Consider the following 25,219-nt stretch of genomic DNA (forward strand, 5'->3'; position numbering starts at 1 on the left):
TTTCTTACCTAGAGATGCTGCCAATGCAAGTCATGTGTTCTACCACTGCATGCCAGTCAGGTGCTGTACCAGTACTGAGCGAGGACTCTTCTCCTAATTTATGTAGAGGCCCGTGCAAGCCTTTCAACGGCTGCAGATGACACACTGCGTCTCATTTCCTGTGAGGAAATCATGGGCTTTTAGTCACACTGATGATTCCTCAGTGAGGGGGAAAGACACACTTCATATCATTTTCTATCCATGGAGTTGTCCATTAATTACTTCTAGGCTTCAGGGACACACACACACACACACACACACACACACACACACACACACACCCTCGCTGCCACCCTGCTTTAATCTTCTTATCTTCCCCTAAGTAAGTCTTGCTTTTTTCCACCTCAGGGAAGTGAGAAGGAAGGATATGGACTGAAATCCTTCCCGCTGCTGGTTATCTTCACTACTCTACTTGTATAGTGGTGAGAAAACTTACAGGGGAGTCCCTGACCCATCAGGGATTTTGAAAGCATGTCTCTCCAGCACCTCCAAGACTCCTTGAGGTATTGTTGGTGTTGAAGGGCATGCTTCCAAAACTCCACTGGGTTTGGGAATTGGGTAGGGTGGTGTTTAGCAATCCACACTAATAACAACAGGTGTGAGTGGTTCACTCAAGCAAATGGTGCATTATGGGAGTATCGTAAAGGAGCCAGTGAAAACTGATGAACAGATCACTCCAGGTATTTCTCACAGAAATACTCTTCTTTGAGTACTTATCCCTCATAATCTAGGCCACATGGATTAAGCATTTGTATGTGCTGCTCTTCACACAAACTGGGGCCATTTCATGACAAATGAATGGGTCCCTAATGAACTAATGGGACAAGAGAGAAGGGAGACATCAGGCTTTGGATATAATGATAGGATTTTGATGGCAAGCCCTCTGGGTAGGAAATACCTTACTTCTATGACCCAGACAGCACCTTGTTTATCATAGGGCCCTTTCACATGTTATGCAGAGACCAAACATGGGTTTGCCTCTGTTCCTCACTACATTCAGTGAGGAACTGCAATCTGTTACAATTCCTGACAAGTGTATCTGTATGAAGGACATGCTGGCAAGCATGTGTTTGCTGCAGTCATGTTTTGCGCATTTTGGTGTAAACTTAAAAAACAAATCAATTAGTATACACCTAAAAATGTAATTTTTACACATTTTTACACATACCTGTTTACACATACCTACATTACATTACACCTAAAAATGTAATGTAGCCCACATATTACTACTGTATCTGTACTTGTAATGGTACTAGATCAGTGTTTTGAGCATTACCAGAAGAAAGGGTGTAGGGGGAGGGTGCCTAGTTAAAGAATGTGGAGAAAGATGAAGTGCAGAATTCTTTGAAGTTTCTGTGTAATGTACTTCCATTAGTGTACTTATATTATGAGCCACATAATGGAGCAGCGGGGAAATGACTTGACTAGCAAGCCAGGGGTTGCTGGGTCAAATCCCCACTGGTATGTTTCCCAGACTATAGGAAACACCTATATCGGGCAGCAGCAATATAGGAAGATGGTGAAAGGCATCATCTCATACTGCGTGGGAGATGGCAATGGCAAACCCCTCCTGTAGTCTACCAAAAACAATCACAGGGCTCTGTGATCGCCAGGAGTCGACACTGACTCAACGGCACACTTTACCTTTACTTATATTGTCATTCATCGTAGCAGATAAACACATAGTCCAATGTGATGGAGAAAATGTGCCTTATCGTGCTACATCTCAGATGTGCTGAGGCAGCGCTCAAGAAATGTGCCATGACAAACTCTACATTTGTATTGTCTTGGGGGAATTATATACTCATTGCCACACTCATTAATAACAAACATTCACTGCCATCAGATCTGTCACTACTAATAAGAAATTGACACCTATTTGTATGCATTGTTGTGCAATATTTATGGGTAATCTGTGGATGTGGTATCCACATTCCATCTACAACTCTGTATATGAAACAATACCATTAGCTTGCATGCAGATAGTCATGGAAGTTTTCTAGAAGGCAGTAAAACATGCTGTAACCAGAGCTTGTGAACCATGAGCTTACAGAGAATCTGGGCAGTCCTTTAGATAGTCGTTGTCATTTCTGTTGGGATTGGATCGGGAGGTCATGTGAGGAGAAGGCTCATGGTGCGATTTTTTGTGCAGCCTCTGCTGGCCAGTACTAGCTTTTTGTGGTCAGCTCACAATTGCCAGAAAAGAAATTTGAAAAGAGGCTTAAAGTTTGAAAATAAATAAGACAATCTGCGGGAGTGTCTGGATTTTCCTTACGCTCTTGCCATATATTTATTCGTAGGTTTTGTTTATAGTGTGTTTTACTGCCATCTAGAAAACATTCTAAAGCATTGTGGAAATGATTTGAATGTAGATCCGTTACATTCCAAGGCATTTGTTTTCAGAGCAGTGAATGTGAGTTCAGATTACTTTCACCACAGTTAAAATGTATATCTGTATTGACCCACCACAGTGAGAGTGGTTTGAGCACTGTTTCACTGACTTGAATGCATTTTAGGGTATATGTCTGTTTTCACTCCTAATCTAGCTACAGAAAGAGAACAGGACTCCTAGAATTCAATTGTAAACACACTGTATGAAAGTAAAAGCTTGTCTAGCCATCCCATCAACCACAGAGACTGACAAACCTGAGGTTTGTTTCCTGCCTCCCTGTCGCTGGAGGGTCAGTTAGTGGAACTCACTGCATGAACTGAGGCCATTGTACTGGGAAATTTCTACCTCCTATCTGCATTACTGGATGTTACTGATGAGGGTAGGGAAGCTCCTTCTGGGAATGCCAATCCCTATGGCAATTGTAGCTACTCTAGATCTGGACTGGAAATTGATTCCATGTAATGTTTTGTTTATTATTTATATATTTAACATATTTATATACCGCCCACTACCAATGTCTCTAGGTGGTTTACAACAATGGAAAAAACCAAAAAGATTAACACATTTAAAAAATATATAAAATTTAAAGTCAAAACATTAAATAAAATTGAGCTAAAAACATGAACTAAAATTTCAACTAAAAAGCTTGGCTGAAGAGATGTGTCTTCAGTAGTTTCCTAAAAGCCATCAGGGATGGAGCAGCTCTAATCTCAGCAAGAAGTGCATTTCACAGGAACTACAGAGAAGGCTCGCCTTTGAGTTGCCACCAGACGAGCCAGTGGCACCCTCAGACAAACCTCCCCTGATGATCTTAATAGGCTGATGATCTTATTTTGATATAGGGATATATCCTCAAATCCCTTACTTCATTGTTATCCCTCTAAGATGATTGAGAACAGTCTAGGGTTGGTTTGTTTATATCTATGTATTTATACATATTAGTTTACTTATATGCTTTAGCAATAGCACTTACATTTATATACCGCTCTATAGCCGGAGCTCTCTAAGCGGTTTACAATGATTTAGCATATTGCCCCCAACATTCTGGGTACTCATTTTACCGACCTTGGAAGGATGAGTCAACCTTTATTTATATCTATGTAAACTGCTTTGGGAACTCTTGTTGAAAAGTGGTATATAAATATTCCTAAGTGGTCCTAAGGCTGAAGTCTGCAGGAGCTAGCATGAGATATTATGCAAAACACAGTGACTGCTAAGATTTCTAAAATAAATCCCATAACTTGACAAAAAAGCAGATTCTGCTTTCAGAAGACTGTTTTTATCTTCTAGTCATAATGGAACTGAGAAATGCAGTATCTCACAGCTGTGGCTATCAAGATAACTTGCAACTTGCATTTCCTAAATGATGTTATCAACTACCAAGAAGATTCATATTACTTTGCTTTGCCTGGCAGAAAAACAAGTCAATGGCCAGACATTGTTTGCTTTGAAATGCAGTATTGTCCTTCAACACTGTCTAACTGTAAGCTTCATATATCCCTGTGCTAAACATTCCTCTGCTGTAAGCAACTGTTGTCATATGCCAGGTGCATTTGCTTTACTCCGGATAGTATACAGTATGTAAGACAAGAGGGCTTATTTTCAGGGCCGGTTCTATATTTTGGCTGGCTGTTGGGCCAGCCAATGGGGCTATTCACACGATTGTAGAAAATCGTGAGAACCACCGGGCTCGGCTGCGAGCCCGGTAGTTCTTGGGCGGGTAACCTGCTCAAGTAGCCCACCCCTTAAACCAGGTTTGCGGAGCCCACCCTTAAACCTGGGTTTTTTTATCGTGAGTAGGCGAGGCTCCGTGCCACAGTTACTCACAAGTAGACACCCGGCAGGAGGCTGAAAAGCAGCCTCCCAGCTTGGGGGTCTCCCCAGTATGCCCTGCGCGCTCGCCAAACTCTGGCGCAACTCCACCTAACTTTGGCTCGCTCGCCAAACTGCATGGCCCCAAACTCCCCAGCCCGTGCCAGCTCCATCACGGAGCCGGCAATCGTGTGGGCAGCCAATCCAGTCGCCCAGGGTTCCTGCCCTGATCTTCTGTGGGGAGAGTGGGCTTAGCCTGCTCTCTCCGCTGAGCTTCCCAAACCAGGTCTCACTGATTGTGAGACCCGGCTCATTATGACTCTTCCTTTCTTCTCTGCTCCTTCTCCTTGCCAGTTCTGGAAGAAGGGCAGGCAAGCAAGTGGCTGGCACCCATGCCCATGACTAAGCTTATGTAGCTTTGTAGGCACACTGGAGTATACATACAAGGCTAAACAAAGCTAGAATCTCTGGGACTCCAGTTGCCAGATATGCAGTAGACCCTGGCAGATGCCCAGCTGTGCTTCCTGCTGACACTGGGCTTGCTGGATTCAGTTTCCCAAGGGCAACATAGAAAATGAGAAGTTGCTTTATTTTTTCCACTCCCTGTAGTATTTTATATATCTATCTATCAAATTTGTACACTGCCCTAAACTTTAATTTCTGGGTGGTTAACAATAACATACAAGAAGTTAAAACATACATAAAACTTAAAAACTATTTGAACAATTTAAAATGTCAAAACAGATTAAAACCTAATAATCTAAAAAGCAGAGAAAGCTTGGGTGAAGAGGTTGGTTTTCGAATGTTTTGTTTTTTAAATTGCCAGATCTATCCCTTGAAGCTGCTCTGCTTTGCTAGGGTTCCACCCAAATAGGTGGTGATGAGGGGAGAGTGTTCATCCATTTTGTGTAGGCACCTGAAATGAAGTGTGTAGTTACATGCCTTTGTGTATGACAGTATGAGCTCATGGCTGCATAGATAGGAAAGTCTCTACATATGCCTATGGGGGCAATCTCCATTTAAAATTAGCAGTGTAGTCCCAGGTAAACAGCTTTCCTGCCCATGTTCCATGTACCACTGTACACTTAAAAAACACCACTAACTCATTTTGGTCTGATACAACTAATATATCACTTTTTAATGTGTAAACTGGCTTTATAAGCCTTACGTTGCTCATCTTTTTGTCAGTGAAATCTTTTTTTAATCTTTTCAGTTCTATAGGAGCAGAGGCTTTAAGTACTTCTTAGATACATCCAGTGTGGGATTAAAACAAAATCCCTGTAGCCCTATCACTTGACAATTCTTTGCATAGACTACAGCTTCTCAGGGTGTACGCAGAATACAGTTAGCAAACAACCATTGTATAGGATAGTTGTGCACACTTTTGTGTGAAGAAGTCACTAGCAACTTGTCCAAGAATCTTCTAGGCCACTGTGGCTGAGTTGGTATTTGAGCCCATCATCCCTGGGCCATAATGACACAGCTCTTGTTTTTAGGAGGTTCAGCTGGAAGTGCAATGTTGGTGAAAACAATCTCCATAACACACAATGGCTTGGTGCTTCAGCGCCTGGTGGTCACCTGTCAGTCCACACAGATAATAAAGGCCCCTAAGCCCAGTAGATATTGTGCAAGACTGGGTTTCTGCTTTGACTGCTGGGCATGTCTTTCCGTGCTGGTTTTCCTCATTGTTTTCTAGTGCTAAAATAGGAATGTGTGATCTACATTTTGCTAAAAGGGCTGCCAACTTGGCTGAAGCTGTTATTAGAATCACTCCCCCCCCACCCCACAATACCTTTTACAATATCATGCCATTAATATTTTCTAGACTGCTTTTTATAGTCACCTAGATATGGATGTCATTTCAGAGACTCAAGACCAGTCCTAGAATGTTGGCAACCCTATTTCCAATATTAACGGACATTAGCACTTGTAAATGGCTGTGACTTGTTTAGGTGAATGGATGGTGCATGTCTCTGTGTTTGTAACAATCTAGAGCAGGGCTGTTCAATGTTGGGCCGCCTGCAGATATTGACCTAAAACTCCCATAATCCCTGGCTATTGACCACACTGACTGTGATTATGGGAGTTGGCAGTCCAAAAACAGCTGGGGAGGTGAAAATTGAGCTGGCCTGATCGAGAGAGAGAGGGGATACATGCAATGAATATTGCTTCCACATTCTTACTGAATGTGCCTGTCCTGCCTCTGGGCCTGTTGGATGTCCCTGTGTTGGAAAGTTTGCACTGGGTAGGGGTGTGCATAGAAATGTTCTCAATTTGGTTCAAATTTGAACCGGTCCATTATAACTGGCCAGAGGTTCAGTTTGTGCGTTCAACCATGTTGAACTGGTTCAGCCCAGTTCGACCAAATTCAAGTGGCTATGCTTGTTAAGAGGAATCCAAGGAAGATTCCCCTTTACAAACAAAGGGGATTCCTAACTCTAAAGGGGTGCAGAGGTGGAGGTGGGGTGGGCAAGAGGGCACCTTACTGGTGGTGGCATGGTGCGGGGGTGACGGCAGAGCCTCAAGGCCTCACTGGCACCCTCCCCCCAACAGCGCAGGTTGACAGCGGCCCGATTCCAGCCCGCACTGATGGGGGGGGGCACTGGCAGGGCCCAGAGGAGCCGCCACTGCTGTGCCACCCATGTCCCGCACCCCAACCCACCCTTTGGACCCTTTAGAGTAAAGAATCTGCTTTGCTTGTAAAGGGGAATCCTCACTGGTTTCCCCTTTACAAACATAGCCACCTGAACTGGGTTGATCCGGGCCTGATTCAGTTAGAACTCGGACTGGCCCCTTTTGGGGGGCCAGTCCAGTTTGAGCTCTAACCAGTCACACTGGGCTGGTTCAATCTGAACCAGATTTGATTCTAACCGGTTCTGCACAGCCCTAGCACAGGGCCTCCATGAGTATAGCTCAACATATATAGGCCTGGTAAGTTAAGAACTGTGTTGTTTGGCCCATTGCATACTGAACTTTATCGATCTAGGCCCTGTGCAAATGTTACATATACGGTACTATTTATTTATGTATGATTTATTTTTCTATGTAAACCGCTTTGAGAATTTTGTTGAAGAGTGATATATAAATATTCATAGTAAGTAAAAAGTAAGTAAGTATGTACATGTGGATGTCCAGTAAGCCTAAAGGCAGGAGAGGCATCTTGGTCGGCATACCTCTCTCGTATAGCCTCTGCGAGACATAGATATTTGTCTGAACTGGGCTTGTGAATAAAAAGTCAGATAAACATAAGGCATTGAGATGTATAACTTGGTTTCTTTTCCCCCCGAACCTCTCCCCTCTCCCCACCCTCAAACCTTTTCTCTGATATGCCTGCAGCTTAAGAAGCTCTTGTTGGCTCCAGCTAACATCCAGCTAAATTACAATGAATGCAGTGGCCTCAGCACACACAACCATGCAAACACCAATCACAGGATCAGAACAAGCCCTGTGGTGGTTAAGGTACAGAGCTAATCTATGTAATACATATAAATATGCTTTTAAAAGAGTTTTTAATGTTTCCAGTTGCGGTTCAGATACTGACTAGGCCAACACACCAAATCACATGGGTGATGCCTCTCATCCTCCAGACCCCTCAAGTAACATGTGATGTGGGCATTTTATGCACACAGAGGTATGTGTGCACACAGGCCCAATTTGCATGACCCCGCCCCCATGTTTATAAAGGGGAAGAATCTCAAAAATTGGGCCATCATGCATACAAATTGAGTGCTCTTATTCAGACCTGCAACGGGAAGCGGGGCTAGGATGGCCTCCCACCCTAAAATATTTTCTGCCTCCACTAAATTTTTTTAGAAACAATTTTTAATTAACTGAATGTTGCTTGCACTTAGGACTGATGAGGACCAAATAAGCTGCCCCTCTACTTTTTTTTTGGCACACACACACCCACTCTTATTAAATTATGTGAGTGCAAGAGGTACTTATCTACTCTTCCACCAGGTTAAGAGTACAGGTTGGCCTGTTAAATATCTGGATTGGGACAAATTATACTTTGACCTGTTTCAGCAAAAAGGTACTTTGGGGGGCACTAATTTCATCTGCCTGATATCTTTCAGATTTTGGGGAGAGTCGTGTATGGTGAGATATCTGAACTGAAACAAAAGCTCCTTTTGCTCCTTTTATGCTTTGAATAATTTATGTTATGCCTTTTTCCCCCTTGTTGGGATTAACTGGCATTTTTACAGTCTATTACTCTTTTCCTATGCGCAGAATAGTAGATGGTGCTATTAAAATATTACTGATAGGCTGATGTGTTGACATGTGACTCCAGGCTGCCACTTCACTAGTGGCCTAACCTAGAAAAGGATTATGCTGGAACCCTGGCAGAAAGGTCTGTGTCGGCCATTAATTGGCTCAGATGCTGGCAGTGGTGTAATTCTGTTAGCAGGCTGTATTTAAACAATGTTTGTCTTGCCATTGACTGTAACGGAAAGCAGAGCATTTAGGGGTACTTAAGAGAGTTCTGAACGCTGGGCTTGAGCAATCAGAAGCAAATTAAGGTTTAAACCAGCTTATTTTTTTTCCGTTCATAGTAAAGGCGCTGTTGGGTCTTGTTAGTTATATGTTGCTGAGTAGGAACATTGAAACGTAAGAGAAATGAAATAAAAAGCTGCATAAATGTCATTTAGAAATTTTAAATGTAATTTCCTTTCCTTGTTCTGCAAACAATTATTCACAGCTCATAGACCTAGTACACTTAGACCGAACACTTTGCTGAAAATCTAATCTCTTCAGAAAACCTATATCTATTCCGATAAGGTTCAGTTCACTAATTTCAGCTTTTTCTTTTCTCTCTCTCTCTCCCCCCCCCCCCCCCGCCACTTTTTATTGTGACTTGTTTCTTAAGACTGAGAATTCATGGAGCAATAAAGCGAAGAGCATTTGTCAGCCACAAAAGCCACAAAGACGTCCCTGCTCAGAGCTTCTCAAGTATCTGACTACAAGCGATGACCCTCCTCAGACCAAACCAACAGAGAACAGGAACAGCAACAGAGACAAATGCACCTCTAAAAAGAAGGCGCTTTTGCATTCTCAGACGCATCATTTGCACGGTAGGCTTGTGGCAAGAACATAAAATGTTTGGCAACCACTTTTGTGGTTGCAAGTTGTCAGACCTGGTTCCTTATAGCAGGCATCCCCAAACTGCAGCCCTCCAGATGTTGCTGAACTACAACTTCCAGCATACCCAGGCACAAATAAAAAATGTGTCTAGGGATGCTGGGATTTGTAGTTCAGCAACATCTGGAGGGCCCCAGTTTGGGGATGCCTGCCTTATAGTAAAGTAAAGGGAGAGGGAGGGAGGTAGTCTTTAGACAGCAAAAGGAAGAGAGTTCTAGTCTAATCCAGAAGCGAGGATCAGGGCATATTGCCTGACCCACTCTGGTCTATCAGTCATATGGAGCTGCCTTGTTAGAAGATCATTGGTCCATCTAGCCCAGGATTGCCTGCCCTGATTGGCTGCAGCACTGCAGGGTCTCTGGCAAGGGCCTTTCCAAACCATGCTACCTGAGATCTTTTCAACACATGATGCCTGGATTGAGCCTAGGACTTTTCTACATGAAAAGCATGGAACTATGGCCCATCCAATGAATGTCCTTGGCTGGTCTCCCTGCTAGTCTTCTGTTTGGCTCTGGTGACTAAATCACCCTCCTGATAGCCCTTGGGTATCCTTTTCGATACTGTCCAGAAACTAGAAATGTGCCAGAATATCATGTTTTCCCCTCTCTTTCCCCTCTTTTGCAATAAACTTAGTGGCTTTGGATATTTTATAAAAAGGGCAGGAGTGCAGCGGGCTTGCTGGTGGCCCAGGGACAGCCTGCTGTTGGTGGTACCCTGTTTATCATGGATGTATGTGCTGGCCAGGCTCCTGCATCGATGAGTGTTGGGTGCCAGATGCTGGCCAACACAAGGGTGTGGCCAGCACTGGGAAGGGAGAATGCAAAACCCTTTGCCCTCTCCCAGCTGACATTTTGTTTGCCAGCTGGGAAGGACTGAAGGGCCACACTTCCACCACCCCCTGGGTGTTGGCCACACCCCCTGAGTCAGCATGCATCTGACATTGCCGCGGGGGCATGGCCAGCACTAGAAACGGGACGGGTGGCGCCTTGCTACTGGCAAACAAAGAGCCAGCTGGGAACACAAGACAAGGGGCCGTGCCTCATGCTCCCAGTCAGCGATCACTTCATTCAGCAGCTGGGTCAGTAGGGAGGCAAGGGGGCACCATGCGGGACTCCAGTGGCCAAGGGACATTTTTGTTCTCTCTTGTCCAGTAGCAGCTACGTATGCCACTGAAAAGGGGGCTCCATGTGACCCCGTTAGCATGCCTCTGCCATAACTCCTGAAAATTGCTGCAAAGGGAACATCTGCTGGCTCTGGATTTGCAAATGGCTTGCACATGGTTATCCTTTTCAGACATCCTGCCAATAGTGAAGTCTAAGGGCTCATCTGGTACTTGCATAGTGCTTGCATAATGCCCTTGCCATTATGAAGCCCTTGAAAGATCTGTGCAATGATGAATCTCCATTAGTAGCTAAGTGGAAATTAAGGCAGCAACTTCACTCACTTACTTACTTACTCACTCTTGAAATTTCAACTGTGGTCAGAGCTTTATACAAACCTTTTGTTGTTGTTAGTTACCATTAACACTCATTTAGAGAACTAGCTATGTACTATGTACATTTTTGGATAGTCTTAAGCCTCTTCACACTATGATGTTCAGATGTGTTAAATATACTCCTGGACATGCATAGTGTGGATGTGACAAGCATGTATTTGCAACCACATGCATCATAAGGGACGACTTGTCAGGAAGCCAGACTTGATTACAGGCCCCTGCCAAGTATATGTTCTGGCATACTTTGGTTTGCCTCTATGTAATGTGTAAAATGGTCTGCCGTATCAGTTCAGACTGACAAAAGTGAAGAAAGAAGTCCAGATATGGAGAGAGATTGGCAGTCATGGGCAAGTGGGGGGTTAACTGGATTCTGGCGACGGCACAAGGCTAGTGATGTGCTACTAGGAAATAATTACTGTTCTGGGCCAGACAGTTCATTAGTGAGCCTCGTTTATTTTTACCAGGGTAAAATGAAGACATTGTTAACTTGCCACATATTCCTTAAGAGACAATAAAAACTGATCTCTTGCAGCTTCTGAATAGGCTATAAACGTGTCAACCCTATTACATTTTTAAAAACCAACCATTTTAATAGTTTTATTTTCTAAAGACCGTCAGATGTAGGAACCATCCTGACCTCTCTTGGTCACTGAAAAAGAAGAATTATGTCCAACTAAACATCTTTAATGATGTTTAGTATATGTTTAGTATTGTCCGCTTTATTAAGAGGTATTTGGTGCTATTACTAGCTCCTGTAGCTCCAGTTCCTTGTGCCCTCCACTACTCGCTCCAGTTCCTTGTGCCCTCCAGTTGTGATGCCAACAAAGCAGTCCTAGAACAGTTTGCCTAACTGTACAAAGAATAACACTTGAAAAAAGAAATCTTGTTCCTGCAAAAGGTGCAGGACAAACCCACATGAAAGTACTTCTTCATACAGTGCATCATTATGCAGTGTACTCCCACATGATATAGTAATGGCAATGGCTACTAGTTTAAATGGCTTTTTAAAAGTGATTGAACAGGTTTTGTGGAGAATAGGTTCCCCATGACAACCGAATAGAAATGCGGTATTCAAAGAGTGTACCTCTGAATACCAGATCCTGGAGACACGTAGAGGAGAGTCTCACGATCAGTGAGACCCGCCTTCGGAGGGTTTGTGGGGAGAGCGGCTTAGCCTGCTCTCCCCGCAGACGATCCCCAGACAGCCCAGGGTGGCCCAATCGGCTGCCCACACAATTGCCGGCTCTGTCACGGAGCCAGCAGGGGCTGCGGGGATCGGGGGACACGTGGCCCACGGAACTTCCAAGATGCCCTACGCGAGTGTGCAGGGCATCCTAGAGAGACCACCAGTGTTGGGAGGTTTGTTTCGCCTCCCACCAGGGGTCTCCTCGTGTCATGGAGCTGCGCCACGGCAACACACAATCAAAAAGACGGGGTTTGCGGAGCAATCGCTCTGCTAACCTTGGCTAAGGGGAGGGGGAATTAGGAGAGTTCGCTGCTGGGAGCCGTGCAGCTCCCATGGCAGCAGACGATCGGCAAAAAGTGGGCTAGGCTTCCTTAGCCCTCTTTTTGCTGATCGTGAGAATCTCCTTGTAGTGTGGGAGGGAATTACTATTGCCTTCATCATGCCCAGCTTGTAGACTTCCTGGGGCATGATGGGAATGATATGGTAGATTATATAGTCCTTTGGCCTGTTCCGGCAGATCGCTTCATATATTTTTAAAATTCCTTGTGTGGATGCAGGGCTGTAGGTAGCCTTCCTTGAAAGGTGGAAATGAAGACCTCTTTTCCAGATAGAGCTTCAAAGAAATGAATGGAAAATCAGTGACTTCCTCATGACCAACAGATCCTTCTGTAAGCCTGTCATCAAGCCCAAATGCACGTGCCTGAGTAATTTTTAGTGTCTGTGAATTTTTAGCATCAGAAACATTTAAAGCTGAATTAGAACACTTATTTCTAAATTCAGAAGCTTTTAGCTCCTGGGAATAAATCGCTTCCTAGGTTAGCCCTTAACCCATTTTAAGCATAAGAGTGTTAATTCCTCCCACAGACTCTCACCTTGCTCCTCTGTAATGCCAGGTCTGTCCAGAATAAGTTGGAAACCATCCATGATCTGATTCTGAATGAAGGGACAGACCTGGTATGTATTACAGAGACTTGGTTGGGGGAGGCTGGTGGCCCAGTCTGGTCCCAGCTTCTCCCTCCAGGGTACTCTGTTGAGGAACAGGTGAGGGGATGTGGGCGGGGAGGTGGTGTGGCTGTGGTCGATAAGAATAACCTCTCCCTGACCAGGATCCATATTGAATGTGTGTACCTAAGTTAGGGATAGACTGGGACTTCTCTTGGTGTACCAATCGCCTCGATGCCCAGTGGAATCCCTAACTGAGCTGACGGACTTGGTTTCGGGTTTGGCATTAGAGTCTCCCAGGCTTGTGGTGCTGGGGACTTCAGTGTCCACTTTGGGACCAATTTGTCTGGGGCGGCTCAGGAGTTCATAGCAGCCATGACAACTATGGGCCTATCTCAAAGGGTCTCTGGACCGACGCACATTGCAGGTCACACGCTTGATCTGGTCTTTCACTCTGATCAGGGTGGTGTTCCGTGGGTGGGGACTCCTGTGATTTCCCCATTGTCATGGATGGACCACCCTCTGGTTAAGGTTGGACTCACACCCCATCTTTGCAGGGGCGAGGGGCCCATTAGAATGGTCCTCCAGAGAAGGTTATTGGATCCAATAGGGTTCCAAGAAGCCTTGGAGGGATTTAGTGTTGGCTCTGGCAGTGATCCTGTTGATGCCCTGGTGGAGAACTGGAACAGCAAGCTCACCAGGGCAGTAGACATGATTGCACCTAAGTGTCTTCTCTGACCCACTTCAAAATTGGCCCCTTGGTATATGGAAGAACTACGGGGGCTGAAGCCGCGAGGTAGATGACTGGAGCACAAGTGGAGGAAGACTCCGCTTAAATCCGACAGATTACAACATAGAGCATGTTTGAAGATCTGTGCTTTGGCAATATGGGTGGAAAAGAAGCAATTCTTTTCGGCCCGTATTGTGTCCGCAAGTTCACGTCCAGCGGAGTTATCCAGGGTTGTGAGAGGACTAATGAGTGTCCCTCCTCCCTTGAATCAGAATTTGGAACCGTCTATTACCCTCTGTGACATGTTTAATGATTTCTTTGTAGATAAAATATCTTGTAATTACTGCAGTGTCTGAATCAGAGGTGTCCAGCAACTCCTCTTATGTGGTTAGGCTGGATCAGTTTCAGTTTGTGACTCGTGACGATGTGGACAAGCTTCTTGGAGTGATGCGGCCTACAACCTGTTTTCTTGACCCTTGCTCGACGTGGCTAATACTATCTGGCAGGGAGGTTGTTGTAGAAGGCCTGGTAGAGATCATAAATGCCCCTCTGAGGGAGGGCAGGATGCCATCTTGTCTTAAGGAGGCAATTATTAGACCACTTCTGAAGAAGCCTGCCCTGGATTCCTCAGAGTTGAGCAACTATAGACCTGTCTCCAACCTTCCGTGGCTGGGCAAAGTAATTGAGAGGGTGGTGGCCTCCTAATTCCAGGCAATCTTGGATGAAACTGATTATCTAGACCTGTTTCAGACTGGCTTTCGGGTGGGCTATGCGGTGAGACTGCCTTGGTCGTCCTGATGGATGATCTCCAATTGGGAATTGACAGAGGAAGTGTGACTCTGTTGGTCCTTTTGGACCTCTTGCCGGCTTTCGATACTGACCATAGTATCCTTCTGGAGTGTCTGAGGGGGTTGGGGGTGGGAGGCACTGCTTTGTAGTGGTTCCACTCTTTCCTCTCGGGCAGATTCCAGATGGTGTCCCTTGGGGACTGTTGTTCAAAAAGTGAACTTCGGTATGGTGTCCCTCAGGGCTCCGTATTGTCTCCAATGTTGTTTAACATCTACATGAAACCGCTGGGAGAGATCATCAGGAGATTTGGTGCAGGGTGCTATCAGTATGCTGATGACACCCAAATCTACTTCTCCATGTCAACCTCATCCGGAGAAGGCATAACCTCCCTAAATGCCTGCCTAGAGGCGGTGATGGCCTGGATAAGAGATAACAAGCTGAGAGTGACTCCAGATAAGACAGAGGTACTTATTGTGCAGGGTTGGAACTCCGGAGATTATTTTGATCTGCCTGTTCTGGGTGGGGTCACCTTTCCCCAGAAGGAATAGGTACGCAATCTGGGGGTGCTTCTGGACACAAAACTCTCTCTGGTGTCCCAGGCTGAGGCAGTGGCCAGAGGTGCCTTTTATCAGCTTCGACTGATACACCAGCTGCGTCCATTTCTTGAAATAAATTACCTCAGAACAGTAGTACCTCTGCTGGTAACCTCTAGGCTGGATTACTGCAATGTGCTCTATGTGGGGCTGCCTTTGTATGTAGTCCAGAACTTGCAGTTGGTCCAGAATGCGGCAGCCAGGTTGCTCTTTGGGTCATCTCAGAGAGACCATATCACTCCTATCTACACTGGCTGCTGGTAAGTTTCCGGGCAAAGTACAAGGTTTTGGTTATAACCTATAAAGCCCTAAGCAGCTTGGGCCCTGGGTATTTAAGAGAATGTTTTCTTTGCTATGAACTACACCACCCATTGAGATCATCTGGAGAGGTTCGTCTGCAGTTGCCACCAGCTCGTCTGGTGACTACTCAGGGACGAGCCTTCTCCATTGCTGCCCCGAGGCTTTGGAACACACTTTCTGCTGAAATAAGAGCCTCCCCTTCTCTTACAACTTTTAAAAGGGCAGTCAAGATGCATTTGTTCACCCAGGCTTTTAATTAGATATTGTTTTAATTGTGTTTTAATAGTTTTAACTTTTAAATTTTTAATTGTTGAAATGTGTCAATCTTGTTATTGGTTAGGGGTGTGCACGGAACCACACAGCTGCGGTCCGGCACTGTGGAGGGGGTCCCCCTAAGGGTGGGGAGGGTTTACTTACCCCTCCCGCCGCTTTGCCCCCTCCAGTGCCCGTAGTTCTTGTAGAAATTGGGCGGCAGGATACCTCCCTGCCGCCCCTTCTTGCTCTGCAATGCAAAGGCTGAAAGAAGCCTTCTGCGCACGCGCACGCGGTGCAAAAGCTTCACATCTACCCGATGCGACGGATAGACCGGGCCTCTGAGGCCCGGTCTACCCGTCGCATCGGGTAGATGTGAAGCTTTCGTGCCACACTGCATGCGCGTGCGCAGAAGGCTTCTTTCAGCCTTTGCATTGCAGAGCAAGAAGGGGCGGCGGGGAGGTATCCTGCCGCCCAATTTCTACAAGAACTACGGGCGCTGGAGGGGGCAAAGCGGCGGGAGGGGTAAGTAAACCCTCCCCGCCCTTAAGGGGACCCCCTCCACCCAGACCGGCCCGGCCAGGTCCGAACCGGTCCAGACGGTCCAGAGGCCTTTACAATGGCCTCCGGACCGGTCCGGACCCACCCCTATTATTGGTTATTTTTATTGTTTTGTAAACCGTCCAGAGAACTTCTGTTTTGGATGGTATAAAAATACATTAAATGAATAGGTAGGTAGGTAGATAGATAGATATCTTGAAAATCCACCCTCAGCTCCGGAATTTTGGGTTGAGACAAGCTGGGCAGGTCACGTTGGTGGAGACTCAAACACCACCACTTTTGCAGGGTACCAACCACCAATGATATTTTTAATATGAATTTTTCTTATTCTAAAATCAAGCTCTCGTTAGTTTAATAAAATTCTCATGGCACAAGTTAAAGGGCCCCTTTTTTGTTTTCGTTTTTAACTCTAAAATGAAGTGATGAACTCTAAAGTGAGTTGATTGGGGCAGTACATCTCCAGGCTATCACCTTAGCTATGACTCTGCATGGATACCTTTCTGTAGCCTTCATGTTTGACTTACTAAAGCCATGCTAGGAGCTACCTTGGGCCTTGCCTCCTATATGATGAGCATGTGTATCTGAGTATGGCTCAACCAAGCAAGCCTCCTTGTTTGTTTTACTGGAAGGCAATTTTATACCACTAAGTGGGTTCTATCTCACCATTTCATCCAGTGTGTCAATTTAGGAGTAAGATGGGGCAAAAAAGAAATGGCATCCCCATTGATCCCCAATCCTAGCTAAATCAATAGTTCTAATTTTATGTTGGAAGATGGAGCATAGTCTGTAAATTCTAATGTTTATTTTAGTTTCATGCTTTATAAAAGGAACCTAAATCAATAAGGTGGCCAAGGAATTGCATTATGAATCTGAGCAGCAGTGCAACTAGGTCCCCGCATGCCCAAGGAGACAATCTCAAATAGAAGCCCCAAGCAGACCTCACGGCAAACTACTTTTGAAACTGAGAGGACATTCAAAAGCTGTTCGAAAAATGGGCTTGCTGTTCAAAGAAATATGAGCCAAAGATTTCATTGTGCATGCCCAAACTCTAAAGCAGCTCTTTGGATCCCAGTCCTTCTTCAGCAAAATTTAGCCCAGAGGGTCTGAGAATCTAATTCAGGATAGGGTGACCAGGTCTTCTGGGGTTCATTGTCAGAGGACAAATCTAAAGGGTGGTGCCTGGTAGGATAACGGTGGGCCTCCTGGAGCCTAGTTAGGATAGAGAACAGCACCTGATAGAGCAGGGAGTGGGCCCGGTATCTTAGACTTGGAACCTAATGGACATGGGAGCATGATTGCAGAGCTCTCAAACCAAGTAGACAATTGCCTGATGCTTTGATTCTGGCCCTGGAGACCCTGAGACCTGGAAGCCCTGTTGCAGAGCCACTGCTTTCCGTGGCAACTAGAAAATGCTCAAAAGTAGTTTGAAAACAACAACAAAAGATTGGCACCACAATTAATTTTTTTAACAACTACCCCCCCCCCGCCAATGTGCTGGTACTGTACCACAATTGATTTTTAACAAGAACAACAACAAAAAATGCAGCTAAAAGTGCTGTTGTTCATTCATCTCAGGATTTTAGCATGGAGAAGTTAAACACCAATTTAAGCCATCTGCAACTCTCTCGCCGTATTTGCAGAATAATTTGCAAGCACTTGGATCATATTTGGTTGGGTCTTGGCCTCACAGAAGCAACCTATTTTCCCAGTGCTGTATATAAAACTGTATATTGTACAAGTAAAATGAACTGAATATTCATAGAGTTCTGTTGCTTTGTAGTTATACTGCTGCTGTCACATCCAAGTGAAACGTGAACTGTAGTCTAAATTAAACGTGAAAGAAGCACGTTTTCACAGTTTGTTCCGTGCTTGGGTTTTGTGTGTGTTTTTCACAGAGATTCAGCAGTTGATATGAATCAGTGATGGAGCTAAGTTGGCCTTTCTTAAAAGATCTGGAGAAGTTTACATTTCTTTATCTATAATGTGTGTATAGATATGGGGCTAGACATGACACGAGACATGTGGTGCTGCTGAAAACACTAGCTTTGAATTCTCTTTTTCATGGTCCCATGTAGTACTTGGGACCTGCCCAAGAATTTTTGGCACTTGAAGTAGGGCAACAGATGACCCCCAAACATTCACACTCTTCTCCTGCCCACTTATTTGGCTGTTCCTTCCATATTCTCACTTCCGTGTGTGGAGTGAGAATGCTGCCCCGCTTGGCAGTAGTGGAGAAAGGAGCAGAAATGCTTCCATGAGGAGGCATTTCTGTCCATAGAGGTTAACTAGAGTGGTATTGTTCAGCTGGCTAGAATGCCAGCCACAATGCAGATGAGCTAACAGAGGAGGTTGGCTCCAAATCTGCTGCTCTCCCAAATTCACTGCATGAAGAGACTCATTTCTCCTTGTTGTAGGGTCAGCCTTGGTAGTAGGACAACAGGCACGGCCCATCATCATCATCTTCCTGTGTGTTTCTCTGCTTCCACATATACAGCAGCCCATGAAGTGGAGCAGCAATAAGGAATCTTGGAGCAGCCTTGGCAACATTATTATTATTATTTCTATTATTATTAATTCATTATTATTATTATTATTATTATTAGCATTAATTCGATTAATTCGAACATGCCATTCATTTTATAATACCAGACATTGTCTTGGGGGGGAGAGCAGGAGGAGAAAGTGCAGGGCTGCTGTTTTCAGAAGCAGTCGTGCATCTCCTATTTTGTGTAAGTTCCAACCTAATTTAGAGCAATGATATATACAAAAAATATACCCGTACAGTTTTCTAATTCTTCACAATATTTGATAGCTGTTTTCCCTTTTTTTCCCCTCTATCCTTCCTCCTTCAGCCAAACCATTGAGTTTATCGCTTCCTTTGACGCCCGAGTCACCAAAGTAAGTATCAAGAACTGTAAATATTTACAACAGGGAGGGGTTTTTAAATACATTTTGGCTACAGCAACTCCATTTCAGCTTGTTTTTATAAATGTGCCCTGTCTTCCAGTGATCCCAAGGGTTCCCCATTTGAGAACAAGACAATTGAACAAACTTTAAGTGTGGAACTCTCTGGAACTGCAGGTGAGAAGTGCAATGTTAGATATATATCTATATCTATATATCTGTGTTTTGTGGTTGGTTTTTTATTACTACCCTGACATTATAAAGAACATAGTGATATGTTACGGTGGTCACTTAAGAAATTGATTTTAATGTAGTTTAACAACTATTCCCCCCCCCCATCCAGTTCCCTGAGATAAGATTGCTTTAAAATTACGATTCCACTGTTACATAGCATATCATAATTTCTGGGGTTAGAAAGGAATGAAATAATTTTAACTGGAATAAATTCACGCTTTCTCAAAGATTTGTGGACAGCTAAATATCAGTTTTCATTGAGTTTCCCTTCCCACTCCATTTCCCCCACCCTATTTTCTGCATGGTATCTTTAGAACTAGTTCATACATGCATGTTCATCACTTGATGACGTCGGTGACTTGGATGTATGGTGTGTCACAGGCAACGCAGACAGAACTTTGATATCACCTGAAGCATAGTGTTTTCCCATGGAGTTATTTCGCGCTTTTAGCTGCAAGTAATTAAGGGTTGAATGTTCAAGATTCGTACATAGATATGTGAACCAGCTCATAGATAGTATAATAGAAGACTTGTACCTGATCAATGTTCATATGTTTTAGAATTTGTTTAATTCCTGTTTAAATTGGAGGAGAACACGTTGTCAAACAACCTTTACTGGGTAAGAGCAGAGGGACCATCTAGCTTAGTATTGCGTTGCAGGCAGTGACCTTCTCCAGATAAAGTTTGCAGAAGCACAGAGCAGTAATGGAGTAATCAATTCTCCTGTTCTTTTCTAACTTTAGAGAGTATAAGCTTTTGGAATATCTTGAGCATTAGAATGTAGACCTTGACTTTCTTGGCTAAAAGCCATCAGTATTGCTGCCCGCCATGAACTTGTCCTCTACTCACTGAAGGCTACTCCACAACATAAAAGAATTATGTACAAATAATGGAATCCAGTTTTATTATGTTCCTTTGCTTTACCCTCCTAAACCATTCCTGATCCTCTGGGCTTCAAATGCTTGTCAGCTTTTTCTGTAGTCCTCTGTCGCTTGACAGTATTGTACTTGTGTATAGTCGTCTTTTGCAGAAGTCTAAACGTTACATGATAAATAGCCCAGTCCCTTTCATGTCTACTTACAAGTAAACTCTACTGATTTCAGTGGGACTTTTGAGTGAACATGTATACAATTGCTCTGTTAAGCTGAGTTTTTTGCACATCTACTTGGAAGTAAGTTCAACTGCATTTATTGGGGCTTACTCTCTAATAAATGTGTCCAGAATTGTAGCCTAGATAGTTTGTTTTATCTTAGTTACCTGCCAGTACCTTCTGGGCTGTGAAAGTTTGCAAGACTTTGGAAATTGTGGTATTTGCTCTAGCTTGGTACAGAGTTCAAAGTACTATTCTTATTCATAACATGTTAGGGGGCTATGGATTAATACTGAAGATGCAGTCAGTCAGGTTTTACTGTTGTATCCAGTGGCCATGACATCAAAATACAGATTTGCATAAAAATACATTGCATTTCAAAGCTGACACAAATAATCAGTTAAATTTATCCACTTGGTTGATTTGGTGCTTATTTTATGAGATGCTAAAGCAAAACATGCTACTTTATTTACCCACTTGTTGAGCTTTATCGTTTTGTAGAAACACAATTTTGTCTATAATAATTTGTTAACAAATGTGTTCCAAAACAGTATTTAATGTCATCGGCTCTTGCCCCCAAAGGTTCAGTTGAAGAACCCTAGTGGGCATAGAGTGGAACCACAGCTTTTAAAAAGCTCATCTTGTGTTGATATATAAGTGTAGAAAAATACATTTTTCCTCTGATTCACTCAGCACGAGATCCTCAGCTCAGCTCCATTGAAGTCAATGGCAATTTTAATTTAGAAAGGCTGTTTGATCTGCCAATTCTATCTATTCTATTCTCTGAACTTCACTCCCACAGAAGTGTTGAATCATAAGAATTTTCCTTTACTGTTCTGCAACTTATTTCCTCCCCCTGCACCCCACCCCTTCTGTGTGTGTGTTTTGCAAAAGTAATGCCGAACCTACTTTGGGGAATAAAAAGTAGCTGTGCCTAAATTTGATCTAAAACCATGTTCCCCACAGGGGTAGGTGTTCTGTTTGCTAATGATTCTGTGGCAATGGGTTAAGCACATTCAGAAGAGTAGCACAGAGAGATCAGCTTGGTGCTGCTTCTGCATGGACTCTTTTTCACTATGGCGATTGTCCGCAAATGCAAGCTTTATAGTTCAAAGACCAGAGACAGAGCTTTCATTCTTTTCAGTGGAGTCAGTTCACACATTCAACTGTGAGTTGTCAAATTATGAAAAACCAAGCAATGAATATACACATGTGAATGAGCCCTGTAGTTAATGACTAAGCTGACTAGGAAAGGAGAGGAGAGCTGGTCTTGTGGTAGCAAGCATGACTTGTCCCCATAGCTAAGCAGGGTCTGCCCTGGTTGCATTTGAAAGGGAGACTAGAAGTGTGAGCACTGAAAGATATTCCCCTCAGGGGATGGACTCGCTCTGGGAAGAGCATCTAGGCTCTAAGTTTCCTCCCTGGCTTCTTCAAGATAGGGCTGAGAGAGATTCCTGCCTGCAGCCTTGGAGAAACTGCTGCCAGTCTGTGAAGACAATACTGAGCTAGATAGGCCAATGGTCTGGCTCAGTATATGGCAGTTTCCTATGTTCCTATGAAAGCCTTTAAATGAATGAGGATCAGCAAGATTGAAGGCCCTACCTACAGTGAACAAAAACAGTGCCTTCTTTGAGCTATTTCCTGTCAACATTCAGGGGACTATTTTGACAAAGGGCTGAAGCATATGTTGCCACTTGGAATGGCCCCTGCCTAGCCCATAAATTTAGAAATACTCCTGAATGTTGCTGACCTTGGCTGACATATTGGCTTAATATCATGTGGCAAAAGCTTCTATGGACTTGTCTGGAATCACTTGCCACTGTTTTGTGGCCTCCATGTGACAAGGGTTGCACATACTGTGGCCCTCACTTCATGTGCCCAGTGAAGCTTGTGTTTGTGCACGCGCGCATGTGTGTTTAACAGCACTGTGTGGCATGCTAGTTTTGAAATTCTGTTATGTGGAATACTGAACAAGCCTCTTCCTATGAATTAGTTTAAGCAATCAGTATAATCAAAGAATAAAGTTTTTCCTGGACTGCAATCAATGTGCATATTGAATGCACTTCCATGGGGCGGGTGGTGAGGAATCTTCCTACACATAGAAAACTAGCCTGTTGAACAGAAGCCTAGATGAGACCTTTCTCTCTAACAAGCTGGTTTTCAATCTGCAAATAGTTCCCCCACCCTTCATGGAAACCATTCAGACATGCTGTCTTCCTTTGCCCTCCCCACCTTCTGTCAGCTTGAAATTGTACTGTATAGGAAAAAGCTGATAATGGTGATCCATGGGTCTCAAAGAGCTTTCAGAGTGTAAGAAAATAAATATTGTCTTCTGTAGATCCTAATTTAGTACTTTAAAAAATATTTTCATTAATAATGGAGTTCAGAGATGAGGCTCATGCAACATCAAGCTACAGCTGGATAGCAGTGTTGCATCTTCTGCTTGGATAGCATCTCTTGTGCTTCCCTGCCTCTATTTATAACAGTTTAAATAGCAGTTGCCTTGATCTCACTGCTGAACTGAAAAGGCCATTAGTGGGCCTGCTCGCACTATCGAAGCACAAACTATTATAATATAAATAGCAACTTCCTTGATCTCTCTCTCTCTCTCCCTCCCCACTGCTCTTCCCTTCCCGACACAAATGGTGCTGGTGACATTATTGCACAGTCAACAGATAAAAATGTTTCCCTCGCCAGTTGTTATCACTCAAATATTCTGGATGTGTGTTGATATAAACTCATTTTACACATCAGAAATAGCATTCTGGGCTTTTGTTAAAGGGATTTCAAGACTGATTTTATAATAAGGGTTTAGATTTCTGAATCCACCAATGGTCTCTCAGAAAGACTGAGCTCTGGTTTATTTATGGGAGAACCTCCCGGGTTTTTCACCCAACCAAAGATTTCAGCTGCCTCTCGTTGTTCTTGGTTGTTTTCCTCTGAGAATGTGACAGCCAGTAACAACACAGCACTGCATTTTAGGGTGGCAACCCCCCTTATGGTCTATTACCACCACCACCTCCTCCTCCTCCTCCTCCTCCTTTTTCTTCTTCGCTTTACTGAAATGGCTAGGAGTTGAGCATGCGTTTGAGGCAAGGTGGCCAACTTTGCTATGTAGTCATGCGCCCTTTCTAATTATACCATTTTTATATACCCCCCAGGAGGAATTGCAAACAAAAGTGGATTAGATGTGGTATTGTAGGTCTTCGAAGTGTTTAGTACCACAATACAACAATTTTATGCAGTTGCTTAGCAATCTAATAATATCCATTCAGAAAGCAATTGTGTGAGTTTGAAAACTTAAACTCTATGGAAAGTGTTCTGAGGACTTGTGCTTTGTGCTATACAAAAGAAGGGATAGATGTGCTTTCACTCTTTTTCTACTTTCATTGAGCAGTGAGTAGGATAAACCTAACTGTTAAACCGTAGCAACACCTTCACTACTGCTATGTTGAATGCTATGTTGAAATTGGATGTCAGGTTGAAAGCATGTAACCAATTTCTAAAATTCTTGGATATACTGGTGCCTGCAAGTTTAATGTTCACAGCTTTGCAGAAAAATTGCCCTTGGCCAGAGCTGGCATCTGCATTCAGCTAATAGCCACCCTGAAAATGTCTCTCAATTCAGCTGTCAAAATTCTACAGATTAGAAAATCTGTAAGTATAACAGGAAGAAATGAGGAACCATGTTCCTCCCTTCATTTACAGTCAAAATGGATTTTACTGCTCCATGTGCAGGTTGGATTATGCAACCTCTGGACAGGACCCTGCCCCAACAAGCTTACAGTCTTAAATTCTGAATGTTGGAAAGGCAACAACTTCTCCCTGGTGTCTCAGGTTGAGGCGGTGGCCAGAGGTACTTTTTATCCGCTTTAGCTGATACACCAGCTGCGTCAGTTTCTTGAAATGAACAACCTCAAAATGGTGGTACTTATGCTGATAACCTCTAGGCTGGATTGCTGCAATGTGCTCTATGCGGGGCTGCCTTTGTACGTAGTCTGGAAACTACAGTTGGTCCAGAATGCGTCAGCCAGGTTGGTCTTTGGGTCATCTAGGAGAGACCATATTAATCCTGTGTTGAAAACTACACTGGCTGCCAATACGTTTCCCGGCAAAATACAAGCTGCTGGTTATTACCTATAAAACCCTAAACAGTGTAGGCCCTGGGTATTTAAGAGAACGTCTTCTTTGCCATGAGCCCCACCACCTGTTAAGATCATCTGGAGAGGTTTGTGGTTATTACCGCCAACCTGTTTGGCGCCTACTCAGGAATGGGCCTTCTCCTGGACTTTGCTATCCCTGGGCAACATTGCTGCCCCTGGACTTTGGAATGCGTTCCCTGTTGAAATAAGAGTCTCCCCATCTGTGGCAACTTTTTAAAAGGCACTGAAGTCACATTTATTCACCCAGGCTTTTAATTAGATTTATGGTTTTACATTTTTAATGTTGGTTTTAAATGATTTAAATTGTTTAATTTAGTTTTGGTTTTAATTGTTTTGTTTTTGTTTTGATGTAAACCACCCTGATCCATTTTTGTAAGGGTGGTATATAAATCAAATAAACAAACAAACAAACAAGGGAGATAAGCAAAGGGAGATGCAAGAGTAATAAACAGAAGGGGGAAATGGGAGAGGCAAAATAACAGGAGATGAGTTCTAGCAAATGGAAGTAAGAGCTAGGGTTTAAGCCAAAGACTTTATAGAGAAAGTGGGCTTTCAGGTGGAACAGAATTTGAATTTGAGCAGCTGGATTTGTGCTCTT

At 43.9% G+C, this 25,219-nt stretch overlaps 1 protein-coding gene across 11 annotated transcripts in view; it reads left to right on the plus strand.

Moving 5' to 3' along the window:
- Positions 1-25,219, plus strand: part of PPARGC1A (PPARG coactivator 1 alpha) — a 900,607-nt gene that overhangs the window by 843,242 nt on the left and 32,146 nt on the right. For all 11 annotated transcript variants that reach the window (XM_053252792.1, XM_053252799.1, XM_053252793.1 and 8 more), the window contains 4 exons: positions 7,580-7,702; positions 9,111-9,315; positions 19,083-19,128; positions 19,238-19,311. In XM_053252792.1, the coding sequence (XP_053108767.1) occupies positions 7,580-7,702; positions 9,111-9,315; positions 19,083-19,128; positions 19,238-19,311 (448 nt within the window). The remainder of the gene's footprint in view (positions 1-7,579; positions 7,703-9,110; positions 9,316-19,082; positions 19,129-19,237; positions 19,312-25,219) is intronic.

The sequence above is a fragment of the Hemicordylus capensis genome, chromosome 5 (assembly GCF_027244095.1).
Source record: "Hemicordylus capensis ecotype Gifberg chromosome 5, rHemCap1.1.pri, whole genome shotgun sequence".
Classification (NCBI taxonomy): Eukaryota; Metazoa; Chordata; class Lepidosauria; order Squamata; family Cordylidae; genus Hemicordylus; species Hemicordylus capensis.